This window comes from Strigops habroptila, chromosome 12, assembly GCF_004027225.2.
Source record: "Strigops habroptila isolate Jane chromosome 12, bStrHab1.2.pri, whole genome shotgun sequence".
NCBI lineage: Eukaryota > Metazoa > Chordata > Aves > Psittaciformes > Psittacidae > Strigops > Strigops habroptila.
This window is the reverse complement of record NC_044288.2, coordinates 24740142-24759696: the sequence shown is the minus strand read 5'-3', so window position 1 is coordinate 24759696 and position 19555 is coordinate 24740142. Positions and strand designations below refer to the sequence as shown.

At 41.7% G+C, this 19555-nt stretch overlaps 1 protein-coding gene across 2 annotated transcripts in view; it reads right to left on the bottom strand.

Moving 5' to 3' along the window:
* The window catches only part of SLIT3 (slit guidance ligand 3), a 518327-nt gene that overhangs the window by 212518 nt on the left and 286254 nt on the right, over nt 1–19555 (bottom strand). For both annotated transcript variants that reach the window (XM_030504413.2, XM_030504412.1), the window contains one exon: nt 17747–17818. In XM_030504413.2, coding sequence (XP_030360273.1) covers nt 17747–17818 — 72 coding nt within the window. The remainder of the gene's footprint in view (nt 1–17746; nt 17819–19555) is intronic.

Here is a 19555-nt window from a genome sequence, read left to right as displayed (position 1 = left end):
GCTAACGCGCACATGACTTAGTAGCACACGTTTCATTGATATTTAAATGTTAACCATAATGAAGGCAATAAAACATCTATGATAACAGCAATTATTTCAGAACAAAGAAGGCCAAACACTGCAAAGGGCACTAATTGACAGTGAACTGTGCCTCACAGGAGCTGCAGGAATTTAACCCTGCTGAGCAGGATGTGCCAGGCACACACCTCCCACTGCGGGAACTCTATGGATTCTGAATGGGGACAGTTTCAGGCACAGGTGGGCTCTAGAGGCATTCTGCAAAGCTTTCCTAGGCACATGAAGCCTTCCCAGCAATGAGGTTTTGTTTCCTGACAAGGGTAAGGGCACAACACAGGGGTATTTTTGACACATGAAGGGAACAAATAAATCCTGCTTCACTTGTCTGCCGTCGGCTCCGAGGCCCCAGTCTCATTTTGATCCAACTGTGTTTCAAACCCATAGAAGCAGACATGCAAACACCAGGAAGCTGCTAGAAACAGCAAACGTCAAGAATCTTCCAACTCCTCCAACATCATGTGAGACAACTTGTATTCTGCAGAGTTCTCCCCAGCTTCATACCTCCCATCTCTTCCAGAACCCAATCTACCCTTGTCCCTTGAAAAAGCACTGTCCTCTCCGTTAGAAGTCCTCTCCCTGTAAACTATTCACACCCAAAATGCTGAATCAGGAAACTGAGGTTATAGACAATATTATTTATGCCAGCAAACTTCCCACCTTGGGCCGTGATCCTTGTCAGATCTTGCAAGCTAAGCAGAAGCAGACTGCAGCAGTCCTAAGGATCCTCCAAGGACTACTTGGAAGATACATAATGTGGGATCAGCAGCCTTCTGAGGTGGTACATCCTCCACCAGTATGAACTGTCACAGTCCCGTTGACTTCAATTTACAACCCCAGAGGAACTGCTCTATTAACTCATTCCTCTCCCAGTTGCCCAAACTGGTTAGAGGCACGCACGGAGCTGCTTTCTTCCTTATGAAGAATAAAGCTGATTTATAGCCCCTACTAATCAAATCTTTTTAAAGGAAAGACTGCTCACTTTGCAATCCTGCCATCATTTGAAAACAATTACCTATCTCCTTCCTCCAACTTTTTGTGCAAATTTAACTACATGCAGTTGCATTTCTATTCTCTTCTGACTTGCCCAAGATTCATGTACATCACTGCAATGCAATTACATTAAAATCATTAACCTCTAGAAATGACTGTCGTGTGTGCATTTTTAAAGTAATATTTATGCATTATTCTTTACTTTTTTCTCCACCCTCTTGAATAGGAATACAGGTGTTCAGGACGAGGTGAGACTCAGAAAGAGAATGTACTCCTAATGCTAGAAGAAATGACACAACTTCTATGGAAGGTATTCTGGGGGAAAAAAAAAAGAAGGAAAGGGTTTAGATTTTGAACCATACTAATAATACAAGTATTTTAGTTTAAAAACTCAGGAACTCCAAGTCCTCTCATGTTCCTTGGACTAACTGAGCGAATAGAAATCCCTGGCTGTCAGATCAATAGTTAAACATTCTCAACTCTGTAAATTACAGAGTACACAGAGATTTTGTTTCTCTTACTTGGAATTCAATTAATGACCTAATTAAGAGCATATAATGAATATCAGAATGCCTGGTGACTTACTCATCTGAAACAATACTACTTTCATTCCCATATATCTACCCATTCAGTTCCAGTTAAGTACTAGACATGAACCAAAAGGGTCTTCTGGCAATGATGTCAGGAAAAGTTACACAACATAACAGAATTATCTGAAACATTAACTATTTAATTTCTTCTATTAGTACTCCCATAAGTACACTGTAAAGTAGTAACTGTCTTCATGCTTTCCATTCACATTTCAAGTGGAAAAATACGTCAGAGGGTTGGGGTTTTTGTTAAACACATAACACTGATGACAATACCACCTGCTACATCCCAGCTTAACAAAAGCTGTCACATCTTATTTCAGCATTGGCCAAAAGAAAAGACACCATGCAAATGTCCATTTTCCTAAACACAAGGCATCTGGCATAATGTACAGAGGTTACTAGCTGTGAATCATTATAACATCCACAGACATGCTTCTTGTTTGCAATCTGAAGGGATTACAATGAAAGGGGAAGGGGAGAACATGGGGAGGACGTGCTGAAAACGTCCTTTGTTTTTTGACGGTAACAGAGACTGATTTCCCTCTCCACATTCCACTTGGGCAGCCGATTAGCACAAACAGCTAATCAAATTGAGAAATTATATGGTAGACTAAATTTTTGATTAACACTTTTCCCCAAGCCTTAATAAGCATCTACCATAGTTACTGGAAGTCTGCTGTGCTGGCCATTCAGCTTTTTGATATATGCCAGGCTGCTTTTGTGTCACATCCAGCTGATCACGGGGCACGGCAGCATTTGCAGAAGTCTCAGTTAGAAAGAAATATTCAGACCCATTTACTGATAGGTAAATGGAGAAAGAGGGCTGAAAAGGCACCAGCTCACTTATTGTATTTCTGGGTTTGAATGCCTTTTACAATTGGACACCAGAGATTCTTTACATGCTTCTAACATACATGATTTGATAGAAGGAAGCCTGCAAACTACAGTCCTCAAGTCTATGTGTCTATGGGCTTGACTCTAAAGTTACAGAGTGATGCCCATTTCCTTTTCCTGCTCAAAACTCTCTCAACACATTGTGGAAAGAACAAGGTGCTGAGTTGCTTCACCCTGTGATAAACCTGTATTTTGAAAGTGAGACTTGGAAAGGAGCAGAGAAGCGGGTGGGCAAGGCTGGTGGGAGCAGGCATCTCAGGCACTGTGGCACTGGTGCACTAACAAGTCTAACATTTCCTTCTGTCTCCTTCAATTACAGCACTGCTTTATCACTGTATGCTCCTTGGCTGCATATGGAATCCGTGTGTTGTGTGTCCATAACACCATGTAATTGGGCCTAATGCAAGATTATTATCTATGTGCATGCAATGGATAGCTGCAAATGGGGCATCTGCAAGCTGGTAACATTCCCAAGAGTGAATTACTGTCATACTCCCCGATTACTGCTTCTCCCACAACTGCCATGGTTTCCAGGCTTCCTATCCCCAGTGCAACCATACATCCAGTAAATGAGACTGGAAAATTTATTAAGGCTTAACCAAGGCATCTTCAAGCATAATTAAGCCTCTCATGTAAATAGTTTTCTTGATAATGTTATTTCTGTTCAGAAGTGGGTGAATGGATGCAGAAAAGACTGAGCAGCTCAGCCCAAGCTGCCAGTGGGGCTCAGGAGGGAACACCACAGCCTGGTGCTGCAGAGACAGACAGACAACTTCTGCAAGACCCCGAGGCTCTGGGGGGGAGTGGGGTGTTGCTGAATGAAAATACATGAAGAAATCTTTTCACAGTGTACACGTGGACTGAACCCATTGACTTCGTGCCAGATTAGACACCTCCATCGGTACTTATGCACATAAAGGAGAGATCTTGGGCTCTGTGTGAAATACTAGAGATGAAACATGAATTTGGGTGCCTGCATTAGCAGCAAACTTTAACAGTGACAGAACCTCAGACCTCTGCGTTAGCAGATTCACAGCACTTGCTCTTCAACCTCTCTCCAACTACCTAAAAAGCCATTGCAAAGGGAAAACAAATTCTCTGTTCCTTGTATTCAACAAGGGTTAAGCAAAGCAGTAACAGGTTTAAATTTCAGAAGAAGGAATTCTGACTAGATACGGGGGAAATGTTACAGGAAAAATACAGAAAAACCCTGTTACAGGGTGTGCAGGCATTAGTAGTGACAACAGACTGACCGAATCCCTGGCAGGACTGGCACAGCACCCGATGGTCCTGCCCTGGGCTGGGACAACACAGGACGACTTCTGCCCCCTTCCAACCCTTGTGTCCCACCTCATGTAACTGACAGCAGGGGCATTTTATCAATTGTGAATCTAGATATATTTTTAGTAATAAAACCAAGAGTTGGATTTTATACACTGCTGTAATTGATGGTTGTAATTAACATTGCGACTGTAGGGTAGAAGGAGCTGTATTTTCAATAGACATAAAGAGCTGTTTTTCACGCAGGTCAGAAGGAATTTGCATGAAATTAAATATTTACTGTTTCTCACAGCCTCTGATGAAAACGCAAAATGGCTTTGGCACTCCATCCCTCAGCACTGAGCACGGGCCTCACCCTCGACTTTCAAGGCATCCAGGATTTGCTCCTTATGCAAGGTCCAAACCTCAGCTGGATCCCTACAGGGTTCTGGTGAGTCCTGAGCGCTTCTTGCACTCAATCCTTTGATCTCCCCACAGACTCGTTAAGTTAAAGCCTATGGCTACCATGTGGGCATACAATGAAAGTAACTGATGCTGCACTGATCAATCCATTACTCTCCACTGTTAGAAAACACAATGATCTCACAAGGGGCCTTATTCACTGACATAGAGCAGAAGAGCTCTGATCTGACACCTCAAACTAGCAGCATGAACAGCAACAGCTGGGGTTTTGTCTCAATATTTGTACCTAACTCTGAAATGAGCTGGCACTATACAAGGGCTATTTTTAAATACAGTGTTAGCCCAGGCAAATAATCTTCTAAATAGTCTCTAGGTGACAAGTAAAATCCACTGAATTAAATAACAATAACTAGTTGCCAATTTGTGGTTTCTGTTCCAGTACTAGTCTTGCTGATGGGTTCCCGTATGTTCTCGTCACAGCAAAGAGGCTCTAGCACTGTTAACTTGGGAAGCTGGCATCAGAAACATCACTAGTCTGAAGGATACAGAGGAAAGAAAATGTTCTTTTTAGAAATGTATGAAAAATAAAATAAATAAGCCTAGCATGGAATGATGCTCAAACCTACCAGCAGTGTTCACTGCTACAACTGTCTGATTCTTCCCACTCTGTTGCTGAGTTTAATTTGCATGTAACTGTTAGATTTTAACTATTTAAGCTTATTATAAAGGCCAGATGTTTATGGCAGATATTCTTTTTCCTCCTTGAAGGAGTGAGATTACTTTCAAAACCATCAACCTTCGGGGAAACTGGGTTATTCTAATAACAAATTCTTTGTTTAAAATGCCTGTTTTGTCACCCGGCAAGAAGCAGAGTGATCACATTTGCCCATAGTGATCACCTCAGGGCATATTAACTTAAGTCCTAGAATTGCTGCATTAACTCTCCCTAGAGACTGGCTGTGCCTTGGCTGGAGTCTCTGGGACTGGCAAGGTCAGGAGCTGAGGCTAAGGGCAGAGGAGAGGGAGCGACAGGCCCCGCAGCTAAGAAAATGGTTGGGCAAAGAGACTGGGACTAGGAATATGTGCGAATAGCTAAAAGAGGCCATAAAAAAACCCTACAGGCCTGTACAATCAAAGATTGTGTTGTCGTGTGTACACAAGCGGGGGTAAAATTAAGGATGCTAGTGACTGATGCTCAAACCTTCCTAGTGTTATCTTTAGCCCTGCATTTACATTGCAAGTGCACATACATATCATTATGCCTGAATTTACTTACTTACACTGACACGCAAATAAATAAAATATGCTAAACCAAGATAAAGTAGAAAATAGAATACTAGAATAGAATAAAACAAAATAAGATGAGCTAAGCCAAGATAAGGTAAAATACAATATAATAAAGGTTATACAGAGAATGAGGCTACACAATTCATTTAGGTTGTGAACTTTGTTAGATATTAAGTCAAGAATGTCATTCACGTGGTCTTACATGAAATGTCTTACTGCTTGCCCTCAAGGAAGGCTGCTCTTTCTACATACAGAAAGACCTATCTATTTTCCCACACACTCAAATTGCCTCTATCAGCTGTATAAAATACAGGTACCCATTGCGGCCCCAATTCTTTCTAACACTTATGCCCAGAGAGAGTTGAAAACGCTTTTTAGAGAAATTTCAAACAGCTTTTCAATCTTTTACATGACATTCTAATTCTAGGCAGAAAATACAAATCCAATTCAGCTTGAATGGAAATTTTAGTTATAAAAGCATTGGTGCAAAGAGAAAAGAACATAGGCTGCAATTATTCTCCCACTGCTTTATTTTTAAATTAAGGAATCTCCAATGAGTAATTTTTCTAAACTCAAATATGGCCCCAGAAACACTGCCTTTAGGTTTCTTTGAATCAAGAGATTTTCGCAAGTCTTTGCCCAAAGGCTGCACATTTTTAGTACACTGTACTGGGAATGACTGCTGTGGCTCTATGTTCCAATTACATCCATAAATTTCTGTAGGTATTTGGACTCAGAGAAAGAAAAGTATTTGTGCAAACACTGAATAAATATTCTACATCATCAGGGTGGTTTTGATGTTTCTCTACGGCAGCTGATTTCCAGGGCTGATATTATTGCCTAGAACCATTGGGAACAAGGCCAATTATCATCACTCCCAGACCAGCGTCCACTGAACTCAGAGCAACTCCTGCTGCTGATTTCAGCAGGGACTGAATCTAGCCCCTGCAATCTATTTATTTCAGTTCAGGTTTTCACAGGAGCCACAGTGATCAAAACCATAATTGTATAAATTTCAACTCACCCAGACTGTGTTTTGTAGATTCATTTGAAGATCTCTTGTTCAATGAATAATATAATTAAATTACTAATAGGATTTTTTATTTATTTCTTTCCCAGGTTATACAGCCATTTCTCTTTTGTTGTACCCAACCGCATGCATGTCAGGTACTGTAGTTTATAGATTCTATGCTACTCCTGCCAAAATCAATGGAAACTGGATTGGGTTTTTGATGCATACAGAGGACCAAAAGCCTCCAGAGTGTATTCATGGAAAGGATAAAAAAGAATCAACAAGAGTCAGATCATACAAACCTTAAGTTTGACGCATCGGTACTTCAGCAAAATACAACAGCTTTCTCAGGTTCCTGCCTGAACAGTTGTTTCTGCTTAGTCCTTTCTGAAGCTAAAGCAGTCTTATAAACACAATCCAATTCAAACTAACACAGTCCAACTCTATAATTTGAAAGGAGCAAGCAACTTGTGCCATTTGTTCAGGCTGAAGGTATGGAATGATGATTTCCAAGCTAAAAGGTTTCAGCATTCAGTCAGCTGAGTGCTGCAGTTTTCTTACAGGACTCCACCAAAAGAAATTCTAAAGAAACTGATTAAATCTGGATCGGAGGGGGAAAATATCATTCTTCAATACTGTGTTTTAATTTGAGTACAGTGCAACCTTAATGCTATAACGTTAAAAGCCCCTGTTTTGATAGACTTCCCTACCATAATGAACATATTCTTTTCATACTCAGTGTAACGCACCCCAGAACAGAAAAGCCATTCCAAGCGGCAGACAAAAATTAGTTGTCCTTTCAGAGCTGGAGGAAGTGACATTGTAAGGGGCTGTGCGACAATATTCACCCTCTTTGGGGCGGTCATTGTGCCAGCCTGTTGCGACTTCATCAAGTGCCGCAATGCGGCACTGCGGATTCCTGCAGGTCCCAAGGTGGCCACTAGGACCATAGGAGAGACGAGCTGGCCAAACCCAGGGATGCAGCAGGCAGCTGCTTGAGATGATGTCTATTACTGTTCTATAAATATTTCAAGGAATAGAAATGGCACTGCAGCAGTTCAGCCTGAGTGGCTGATATAAGTGCCAAAGGTTTTGCTAAAGTCTTTAAGGAGGCTGGCAACAGGCACCCATGGAGAGTGGGCTGCCAGAGCCTCTGGTTCTCATTTCTCTCCCATGGCAGACCTACCAGGTCCTGCACGAAAAATAACGCCCCTTGTTCCTCTTGCGAGAGCAGCCCCCTGATTTCAGGAGCCTCAGTGCCGTTGGCTCCCAGGGCCATTGGGATCCCCACTGGGAGAGAGGAGCGGGAAGATGTCCTGAAAGGCGTGATGGGCATGGTGTGGCATGGAACCACAAAGGCAATTCTCAGCTTTCAGCAGCAGAGGAAGGAAACGACACAAAACTTTTAAAGAGGGAACCTCATCTTTACTGCCATAGGTGCCTCCCCAAAATGCAACAGATACAGACCACATTTGTGGAGTAACTTTATACTCTAGCAGTATATGCTGCCCCTACCTGCAATGAAAACATGCTGGACATGAAGGCTAATATATAGACTAATATAAATCCACATGAATGAAATAGGGAATGTGTGATATACACATTCTGTGAGTTTAGACTTGCATGTATGAACAGTTGCTAAGGCAAAGTTACATTCTGAAAGAAATGTTTTGAAAGAACAAAGACAACACATAGCTCCTAGACAAGGGCAATTACATGTTTCTTGGTGAGACTGGAAAGGGATCTGCTTTCCATCAGGATTCTCTTTCGATATATTAGCGCTTGTGTGCATCACACAAGAAAAAGGTTGATATGTTTAAAAGCACCTCTCCAATTGTTAAATTTCTCCCAAACACCACCAGTACCTGCTTATATTCATGCATGCGTATGCAATACAGCTAAGAAACCATAACAATTCGAATAGCAAATACTCACAGTGTTTCATTTGCGTTCAGTCCACAGAGTAAAAAAAAGTGCAAAATAAAATATACATAGGAAAAAATTCGAAGCCCTCATGATCTGCTGAGGAATGTCCTACAAGCGCAAGAAGTAGCTAAATAAAAGGAGTCGCACAGTTGTTCTCTGTATTATCTGCCTGCGTACAAAATAAAACCTAACTGCCATTGTGGATGGTCTGTCCTAACTGCTTCAGCCTAAGTCTTAGCTGAAGTGCCTCACCTGATCGCTACCGCCCTGGCGCGGATGGGAAGACGGGGTGTCTCGCAGATAAACCGGACCCAACCCTTTTAAGACATGACTGAAATTGCCCAAGGAGCCAGTCAGAAGCTCGGGTGCTCGCGGAGGGGACTACCCCCTCCCCAGAGCCCGCCCAGCCCGAGCCTCCTCTTGCACCAACAGGGGCTTCTCAGCGGCCTTCAAGCGTCGTCGCAGAGATGCTGCATTGCGGCAATTTATCCATCACAGGAGCCAAGTCCAAAGCTGAAAGCCATGGACAAAAGCCGCTTTCCCACCCTCCCTTCTCCCAACAAAGCACTTGTGGTGACAGACACAATCTAAGAATCTAATGGCAAAAGATGCAAACGCAAATCTAAATTACCAACCTGGTGAACAAAGACCTTGGTCATTAGATGCTCCTACATCGCTTTATCACAGCTATCAAACCAATTTCCACAATTTTCTCTTCTATTTGACCCTTAGATAAACCCCAATCTCAGCCAGTCTGGCCCTTGCAAACCACAGACACCTCACACCATCCAGCACTGTGAACGCAAGAGGGATGAGTGCAATTTTAATGGCACTACCGTCTGCTGTTTCCTTCAATGCCTTTATGTAGCCACCTCATTTGATGCTCTTTCAACTGACCAAGCTATTTCCTGACGTATCCCTAAAGTACTCAAGAGCAACATGGTACAGCACAACAAAGGTTTCTGGATGACCCTGCAGTGTTTGTTTCTAAGGACCTGCAGATGTCATCCATCACTCATACATACTAAAACAACGCATTTGAATTATTCATCCCAAAACAAAAACTTCAGAAATGTAATTCCGCTTCAAAAGTATCAAACCAGTTAACATTGCTTCATTTATGATAACTAAATTAATATAGAAATTGTGATTATTTGGCTTCAAATTACTTTGAAGTTGTTTTATACTTCCACCCTTAATGCAGTTCTTAATTTTTCTATTCTCTGAAACACAGAACTGGGTATCTATGTAAAGAAATTGATGCTAATCATATGTCTTTCTTTTAAAAGTTTTTACAATTACTTTGCTGATTTAACCATAACATACATGCTCTTCTCATCATATGCACTTACACATATATATATTTACATTATATGCATAACCTTGTAAACTGCCAGGAAAAAAGACACTATTTGATTTAGATTTTGATTTATTTTGGTCAGAAGCCTCTACCTATGCATTTTTTCAGGTGCAGATGCAACTATCTACTTCACTTATAAGCTAACTACACATTACTGTTTTGATTTCCAGTTTATCACAGACACAATGTTAGTGTCGCAGCTAAAAATGTTGGATACTGCTAATAAGTAGTAGGCTGAGCTCAGCAGCTGCAGCTGAAGGTTAAATATCTGACACAATGCTTGAAGTGGAAGACCAACAATTCTGCTACACAGAGCTCCATCATAATTGTACCCTCTCTTTCAGGAGAAACCAGACTTTGGAGTCCTCTCTCATAGACAGACTGGCTGCAGCACAAAGCCTTTGTCTGTGTTGTTCTACCAGCACAGCAGAGAGACAAAAGCAACTGCTGAAGAAGACAAACCATTCACACCCTATAGGTCATATACAATACCCTTCATTGCACACAGAGAAAAAAGGCAGTGACTATTATGTCATTTTCTGTTTCAATTTTTCCTGTTTGGTGACTGACCCTGGAGCAGACAGGAGTTCCCAGAGTCACCAACAGTTCTGGACCCCAAAGGGTGTCACAGATGGGCTGAGGACATCCTGGTATATTTGATATTGGTGTCACAGAGACCTGTGCCATGCAAGCATGCAGCCTGCTTCCCTAGCCAAAGAGGCCTTACTAACGCTGACAGGATTCCATCCAGCTACCCAAGGATCGTCATCCAGCTGCTCTGGGGAGTCAAATCAATAGCAACTTCCAAATCGTGGCATAAAACAACTACTCATCTACCTTGAACTGTTACTTTCACTCAGAACTCTTGTCATCACCTCAACTTTATCCGCTAGGAGTTTAATTCCCATCATATTCTTCAGCTCAGCTTTTGGTTAAGGTGCCGAGCCGCATGTCTGCATTAAACATACAGTTGAGTGTCCTCTGGATTGAGTCGTTCACATTCATTTGACTTTCAACAGTCAAAATGCTTGTTCTACATCTTTTATATTACTGATGAAGAAACTGTATTAGTCAAAGAGGAGGGAGGGCAGGTCACAAGATGAGCAGAGCATGCAAATGAAACAGTATCATGGGACAGAAGGTTTGCCAGAAATCTCTGTGTCTGGAGTTTTGACTTTGGAGTCTCTCAGAGCAGTGACTGCAGCACCAGCGAAGGGCTTGCACTACACAAGCCATAAACCCAGGCTTCCTCAAAAAGCATACTGGGCAGTGATTCATAAAACTAATAATTCTAACCTGGCATTGCTCTTATCCTGATAAGTTCTGCAGCCTGCATGGCTCCGGGCTATTCCGAAAGGGAAAAAACCTCCGACCTAATGGGAGCAGGAAAGGTGAATGAGCACAGCACTGAACTACTACATATGCTTCAGGAAGAGAAAAATCCATCTTTTCTAAACACGTAATGTAATTAGGCACCCACACTGAGGATTGATAGAAGTGTTCACCAATTTGCTGGGACATGCCTGGAATACTGCAGGATTAGCAAAATCATTGATCAATGAATTTATGCAAATATATTCTCCCCATAAAGACAGAGTTACATTACATCTGTAACAGGCACCAGTGGTGTTCAGAGGCCCTCTCTTGCCTGCTCTTACTTTGTCTCAGCTGGTCTTTGATATAAAGCCTGTCACCATGGTGCCATCTGGATAGTGTTCCTTTCACTGTGCTGTACTTCTAACCTCACATTTTGCAATATGTTACAGAACGGAGGTTATCTCAGATTTCAGTTCCATATCTTGTGCAATGACACTACATCTCCCACCGACGTGTATCAGCAAATAAGACACTCCTTATCAAGCAACCATGCAAGCACCCCATCTTTCCTCCATCAATTCTTTACAGTAATTGTGCATCTCATGTCACTGGGGTCCATCGGGGGTGCAGTGCCTTTCTAAGAGTTCTCCAGAAAAAGCCCTTGCTGCAGTTAATCTTATCTCCAACTGATTTATAGAACAGAACCCTTGTAATAACAGCAGCCAGGTTCTACAGGATCATTTCTCCGTCTTTTAAAGACCTAGGGCGATACAGGAGGCAGGAAGAATGGGAAGGGCATAAACTCCTGGACATTCTAATAAGTAATGGAGTAAAGAAAACTGGAAATTATCATCCGCCCACTGATACCTCTATATTGTGGGAGCACCATTTCCCAACTGCCAAACTGACCTGTGTTCTTCTGTCACAAGTTGATTGTCTGGGATACAGGCTCAACACAGAAAACTGAGGATACGCTTAGAAAAGCCGAACTCCTCGGTTTTCACCTAATTTCACCTAACTGGTAGCTACTCCAATTACTCATATACTACCAATGGTTACTCCCTTCAGTTCTGTGGCACATATTATGTACCTGCTGACTGATGAAATAACTAAAGATTTTAAATTCATTTTCTTGATTTACATACGTTTAAGCTAACATATACCCTTGGGTAAAAAACCCCAAAACACAAGAATTTTAATTTTACTGTACTCAAGTGTGAGCAAGTAAACCAGCTATGCACAATATTTTAAATAGAATTCTCATTTTCATTATTCTATTTAGGTATTTTGGTATCAGTTATAGGAACCCAATTTACAGAGCTCAAATTGGATCCTGATTGCCTCAACCAACAATAATTTCCAGCAAAATAGAGGAGGAAATCACATTTGTGTGGCATTTTCAGGCTTTCATTAAGCAATGAATCTCATATATTTAGAATTATGTCATGACATTCGCTCCCTGACTCTCCAGGTTGGGAAAGCAAATACAAATCTTCTATCTAGTTAAGACATGCCCAGAATAGCATTCTGCAAATAAGTAAAGCTGGCTATATAGCCGAGTGTTCAGCATACACAAGACAACCCTGGGAACAATTAAACAGTGGCTGTAGCACAAAATAAAAGTTTCTGTGACTAAAGGTTGTGCGTATTACAAGCACACTTACCCTGACATCTCTATCAGAAATTGCACAGGTTACTAAATGTTTTATGAAACAGAATCCTTTGTAACAGGAACGTATTGGATTGAGCAAAGTAAGGATGAATGACCCTATTCTGCTTGTAAAATGCTTGGATGGCTGATGTGTCAGACAATGACTAGGGGATGCAGAGCACAACTAGTCTGACAGAGCACGCTGGGTCCCATGGAACACGCCTTAGCGCTGAGGCACAGACCGAAGGAAAGCACCGTGTGGGGTTGGAGCTGGCTGCTCTTCTGGCAAGCAGGAAGAGGAGTGAGGCAAACATGTTTGCAAAGAAAAGGTTAGATATGCAAACACTAACTTGGTTTTTTTTTAGATCAAATAGTTAGGGCTAATTTCCCAACTTCAAATTGCTGGGAACATTTGGGTGACTACACTTGCACCAGTATTACTGGTGAGTGAATTGCCACAACTTTCAGAGTTGAAGGGCGGGTTCCTGTGTGTAGTTCACTGCTAAAGACTCAATGACAGAATCAGTGCTCATTCATTTAAAAAAGCATGTGAAACTCAGGAAAAGGGATTTTCAGGCTGAGAGATATGAAAAACATACAACAAGTAACATGACTGACAACAACCAAACCCCAAAATCATCCCGTACTTGCTCTATACAGCAAGAACTCATTCGCTGCCTTAATAGAAAACTCTCCACAGACCTCTTAGGATTAGCTCTTGGTATGATAAAATCTTTCGGGTTCAGAAATTTTTTTTACAGAAAATCTGCAATGAACAGAATGTGTTCATGCTCCAGACCCTCTGGCTATCCCTCAAAGCAGGATGAAAACCACCTTTGTAATATAAAACTAGGAGAACACCCCACCTAAGCTGCCAACAGCGACTCCCGATTCTCACTGTCCTATCCACATGGCACAACTGCCATGTCACCACACGGATTCAAGCTACTCCAGTGAGGAAAGCCAATAATGAATAAAGTAAAGGCTTCTTCTGCTAAATTGAGTTCTGTATCTTACTGTCCAATGGATCCTAAAAACACAAGTGTTGTTCAGCCCTTCCAGTCTAATGACAACAGCACATTCATTCACTTCAGTTTATCCGGTTCCAATGAGCCCATTGAACCACCTTCAAATTAATTCCTTTTATTCATGTATCCTAAGAGACTGAAGGCAAAATTCTGAGAGAGTTTTATCACCTATGTTTCACAATTTTGGACATTTGGAAATACAGTTCTGGACTGATTTCTAGCCTACAAAGGATATGAACACTGTATTGCACATGCTATAGGGAATACAGCACAATTATTTTGAGGACTTTGGGGTTTGGGTTTTTTTGTATGGTTTTGTGAGGTTTTTTAATAATCTTTCAATGTGCTAGACTAATACATATTTCTCAATAATACTGTTATTACCAGCTACTGCCACAGGACATAACTAAAAATTAAGCAGAGCAGAAAACCTCCTACTAAAAATGACACTACAGTTCGGTAAAGTTCCACATTAATTTTCTTCTACCTTTCTGCACATTTCCAACAGGTCATCAGTTAGTTAATAACTTGTGCCACCCCTTCAAAACAGCATGCTCCTTTTCCATTTTGTTACTGTCTCAGTGGTTGTGCACACCTTTCTGTGTCTTGGAATGCAGGAAGAAACCCACTGAAATCTGCTTTATCATCTTATGAAAAGAGGAAGAGGAAGTATGCCAACAAGAAAAATCCTTATTTTAGCCACAGATTAAAGGCAAAACCTTTATGGGAAATAATACAGAAAATCTGACAAATGAACAAACCGAGCCCCCCTGCAAATACCAGGAGCTGTTTAAGGAAGGATGTCAGTGCTGCATGTGATTTCTCAGATGTTATTTTCACCTTGCTGCAGGGGGCAAAGACAATCAATAGAAGGCACCAGAGCACTTCATAGTCAACATTACTGCAGCTTTTTAACCCAAAACTCAGTCACCAGTAGGACCTGGCACCTTCATTATGGTCTACATAGGTCAGATCACAGGATCAGGGATTAGGACAATTGGAATATGGAAGCTCATAAACAAAGCAGTGACCAAAAGACTGTGTGTGTGCTGGGAGCCGCTGTCAGCATCTTGGGCTGGTCCAAGCTCCAGCTGAGGTTAGCAGCTCATTGCACCAGGTCAGGTACTGAAATTAGCCACAAATTTCAGCCCCGTTTCCATCTCTGTTCTCTGCTATTTGTTGGTACAGGGATGTATTCATAACGTGGAAAAAGAAAATAACAGTAGTAAATGGAAACAGCTTGTTGATAGAAGGAATAACGTGGACCATGGAGTGCTCTTCATTTTGAAGGACAACTGCACAACTTCCTCCTCTTCCTACATCTACCAAATCACCAAGCTCCTTGCACTCATGGGTTTTGAGGAATTCAAGGTGAATGAACAGTGCAATCCAGAAAACAAAATGCTTTTAAAGAAAGTGTTTGGGGTTTTGTTCAAGTAATGCTCAGCATTTGGTGTCTGCCCTGAGTTATCTGCAGAATTTAGAGTTCTGTAGATGGGCGGGTGCACAGAGAAAAGATGCGGAAGTGGAAACGTTTGAAACCAGAAAGGTCACAAGTTTTCAGGAAGCTAAAGAAGAAATACATTATTTGGTACCTTTGCAAACTCTCCAAACAGATTTTAGAGTAATTTTTGCCAGAATCATTAAATATTTCCTACACATTGCATTACAGGTTAAAACGTATCTGCATAAAATACATTGCCGGTCTGAAATGATGAAATTTAGTTTCACTTAATATGCTTTGATGGTTCAAATTGCTTTAATTTTTTAACATTTCTAACTTTTACAACTGAAGATATGACATTCTCTGGGGCATTTAGCTAATTTATTTTGATAGAGAGATTAAATACTCAAACTTTCTTTGAAGAAAAACTTGGGAGAAAAATCAGATGAGGTTGGAAATAGAAAACTCCCATTTTGTGACTGCAAGAAAAATACCTCTAGAAATAGATACTATCAATCCATTTTCTCATCTTTTAGAAATAAGATTGATTTTTCCTGCAGCAGTATGCCTGTGCTGAAAATTAAAAATGCATTAAAGGACTGATTAGGATGTATTTTATATATCCTCCTTTTCTCCCACCCACCAATAACTGACATAGAATTAACCGATTAAAAGCAGTGAGGTAAATAAACTAATTCAACATTTACTACATTCTGGGGTGAAGAAACGCACTCCCAGCAACTTTTTCGTAGCCTGCAGAATTCACTATATTACAAAAAAGGCTCTATTTATTATCCAGACTATTTCAGTGAAAGCCATAGCACAGTCTGTCTGATTCACTCGCTGCGGATAGGGAAAATCAGCCCATCAAAAAAAAGAGAAAAAACTCAATTTGAGAGGTGTTCATGATTTCTTTCTCCTTGTCTGTCTGTCTTTCCCCACACAGCAGACTTCTCAATCTGACAGACAAGTGAAACTTTATAGTGGCAACACATTACTTTTCCTGAAAAGTGCTACTCATAAAGAAATCAAACGATACTCTTGGTAACATAAGTTCCCAGATATGGAACTCTGCAGGTACCTACTTTTAGCTCAGTATGAGCGACGCAGACTCTCTGATCCACAGCAATATCCCAGCCTGGGAGACAGAGGGGCCAAAAGTGTCCCAGCTGACTGTGATGGATAAACACAGACAGCTACCACTCCCTGGCCCCTCAGAAAACTGAGCTTGCTTCTGCGGAAACTGATGACAAAACTCATTTGAGCATCAGTACAAGCTAGGTAGAGCCCTTGAGGAAAAATTCCCTGTACCACCAGCTGTGTTTTCAAACCACTGTGGTGTGTGGCACAGCACTCCCTATATAGCATGTTGGTTTGCCTGTTTTCAGAAGCCAAAGGCAATGTCTGGAGTCTGCTGCATCTCCAGGTGCCAGGCCTGTGTGAGGCAGGTGCTTCCTTTAACCATGTACCATTTGCTGTTTCAGCCCCTGTATCTTAAGGACAAGCTTTTCAGCAGCCTGAGCAGGCCCTCCCTGCTGTATTTAAGCATATACTGCTTCAATGCTGGACCAGTATCAGTCCCAGTTCAGATGTTGAGGGTGTCTGTTTCCCTCCCACCCCAGCTCTCTCTCCATTTTGGCTGAGGACTCTGTGCTTGCACAGGTATTAACACTTTCGGCTTTGCAGTATTAACTTTCAGGTAACAGGGAAAGCTTTGTATCGGTTCATATAGTCAAAACCTATTCTAGAAAAGGTTTCTGAGTGAACAAGTAACTATCAGTAATAAGCAAATTAGCTACCCAGATACTGAGTTCTGGGTAATATTGGATTTTACATTACAGTGACAGTGCTCTAAATCTAATGTGCTTTTTCTCTGTTAGAGTCAGCATTCACTGTCAAATCCTTTTTTCTTTTTTCGGTCTGTGCTGCAGCTTTAACAGCCGATGTGTAAAGTTTGTGGTACATGAAGAGCACAACGTGGTGTTATTTCAGCCCTCAGAGAAGGATCCTCCCCAAAAGCCAATGACTGCACTGAACAAGCCTGCCAAACGCCTGTCTCTCCTCCCTCTTACATACCAAACACCTTTTAAACAGCTTTTTGTCTAGGGCAATTGTCAGATATCTCACAATATTGTTCCCCATGAACCTGTTACCCATCCGCTCCCCAACATTCCGCAGAGCTGGCCAGGTTACTGGCTGCAGAGCATACCTCGGACGCACTTTGAATACTGCTGAACCCCATCTGTTCCACGCAGCAGCGAGCACGGCAATATCCCCGTTCCTCAGGAACAGCAGCACAGAAGTCGTCTATTGTGGTTTAATTAGCAGTAACCCCAGGCTAGGGGAAGCGTGAGATCCCACTCTGCTACCTACAGCACTGGTGTGAGGTGGGAAGGAAGGATAAAGCCCCCCAGGCTCACCCAGCACTGCAGCACGGGCAGAGCTGCCCCCCGCCGCCCCAGCACAGCACCAAGTCAACTCACAGGATCTCCAGGTCGCGCAGGGCTCGGAAGGCTCCATCTTCGATGCAGCTGATCTGGTTGTTGTCCAGTTGCCTGCAGAAAGGAAGGGAGAGGATGAAGGCTGGCGGGGACGGGCAGAGCTGTCTCGGAGCACCAGGTTGGGGCTTCCCCGTGCCCGAGGTGTCCCTGCACCCCCTCGCAGCGCCTGCTCCCACCCGGCGCAGGGCTGGCGGCTGCCACGCTGCGCTGGCGGTGCTGCTGCTGCCTGACAGCGCCGCACGCTCCCGCGCACTGGAGCCTGGCAGGTCTCAGTAAATATTAATTGTGCTTCTTTTTTTTTTTTTTTTAAAGGCAGAAGGGAGTAATTTCATTACATTAGGGCATCCAATCCATTATGAGCTTTTACCGTCATGTCACTGAAACAATTTCATTAAGCTAAAGGCCTGTAAATCATTGGAGGTCACTGTGCTGCCCTCCGTGACCTCCCAGAATGCCTTTTTTTTCTTTTACTGGAAGTTGGAGTCCTCTGTCCTGACAGTACTAAATCTCCAGGCTTTATCTGCCCAAGAGCTGTGAGAGTGCACAGGGAATATACCAATTCCAAATTAGACTCAACTAATCTAATTTTATAGTCTTTTTATTATTCTAAGCACCAAATGTCTGTGGTGGTTCGATGCCTCTCTGCATTGTTACTGGTCCCATCTGGTAGCCCATTCTATTGAAAGATTTCTGACTAAATACAGATTCTGTCTAACTGCATCAGGGAGAGCAACCCAGTGACAGAAAGCATTATACACCCGTACACTTAAGACACTATTTTGCTTCAAAATGTGTAATTTAATATTTGGATGGTGGAGTTCTCTCATTTGTCTCCCTGCATATGCATGATTTCAATACATTTTACAATATACGCGATACAGCAGTACAGCTACATCTGTCTCTTTTGCTTCAAAAATTACAGATGTAAGTTGTAATTTAAAATTCAGTGATTAAATTTTCTGACATCTGATCCCTTAAATTTTACACTTGGAGAAATAAAATTATTTACCTAGCCATGTGGCAGTGAAATATCTGCATTTCATAAAAACAGATGCAGGCTCCTGAATCTATATTATACTGTCCTTTGCACAACATAAACTGTAGATGTAGTGAGGAATGGACAGTTTGTCCTGTGTGTATAAAGTATTATACACAAAGATACCAAGATTGCATTGCAGTTTCTGGCTGCTATTAAAAAAACACTAAATACATACACAGAGATAGCAAATACATTTGTATATACATACACCCAAGTATAACATATTTGTATACTTATACCAACTTCTATCCAATTATTTGCTGTACCTAATTTTGGGTCTAAATAGACATTTGTCACTTTTATTATTCTCTTTTACTACACTACAATAAAGCACAGACAGAGCAAATATAATCTTTTTGCACCTCTTACAAGGATTGAGTTTGATCTACTAACATTGAGCATCTTGAATATGTATGGACTGGACAACTACAGGAAACTTATCCTTTGCAGTTTGTATCCTAATGTAGTCTGGTCTCGATGTAAAGTGCATGAAAACTCATACACCCATATACCCTGTAAGGTCTACTTCGACCTGACAGATACTGGGATGTACAAGCATCCAAAATGGATTTTTCTGTAGCACAAGAGTTCATGGATAGTATATATACATATGTGTATAGGTATAGACATACGTATTTATGTTCTCACCACCCAGCATAGATGCTAAAAACTACGTATTTTTGACTGCTGGGAGGACCAGTGGCTGCTGAGAGGCTTTTTCTGAAACCCCTGGTTAATTGTGTGGATTGTTA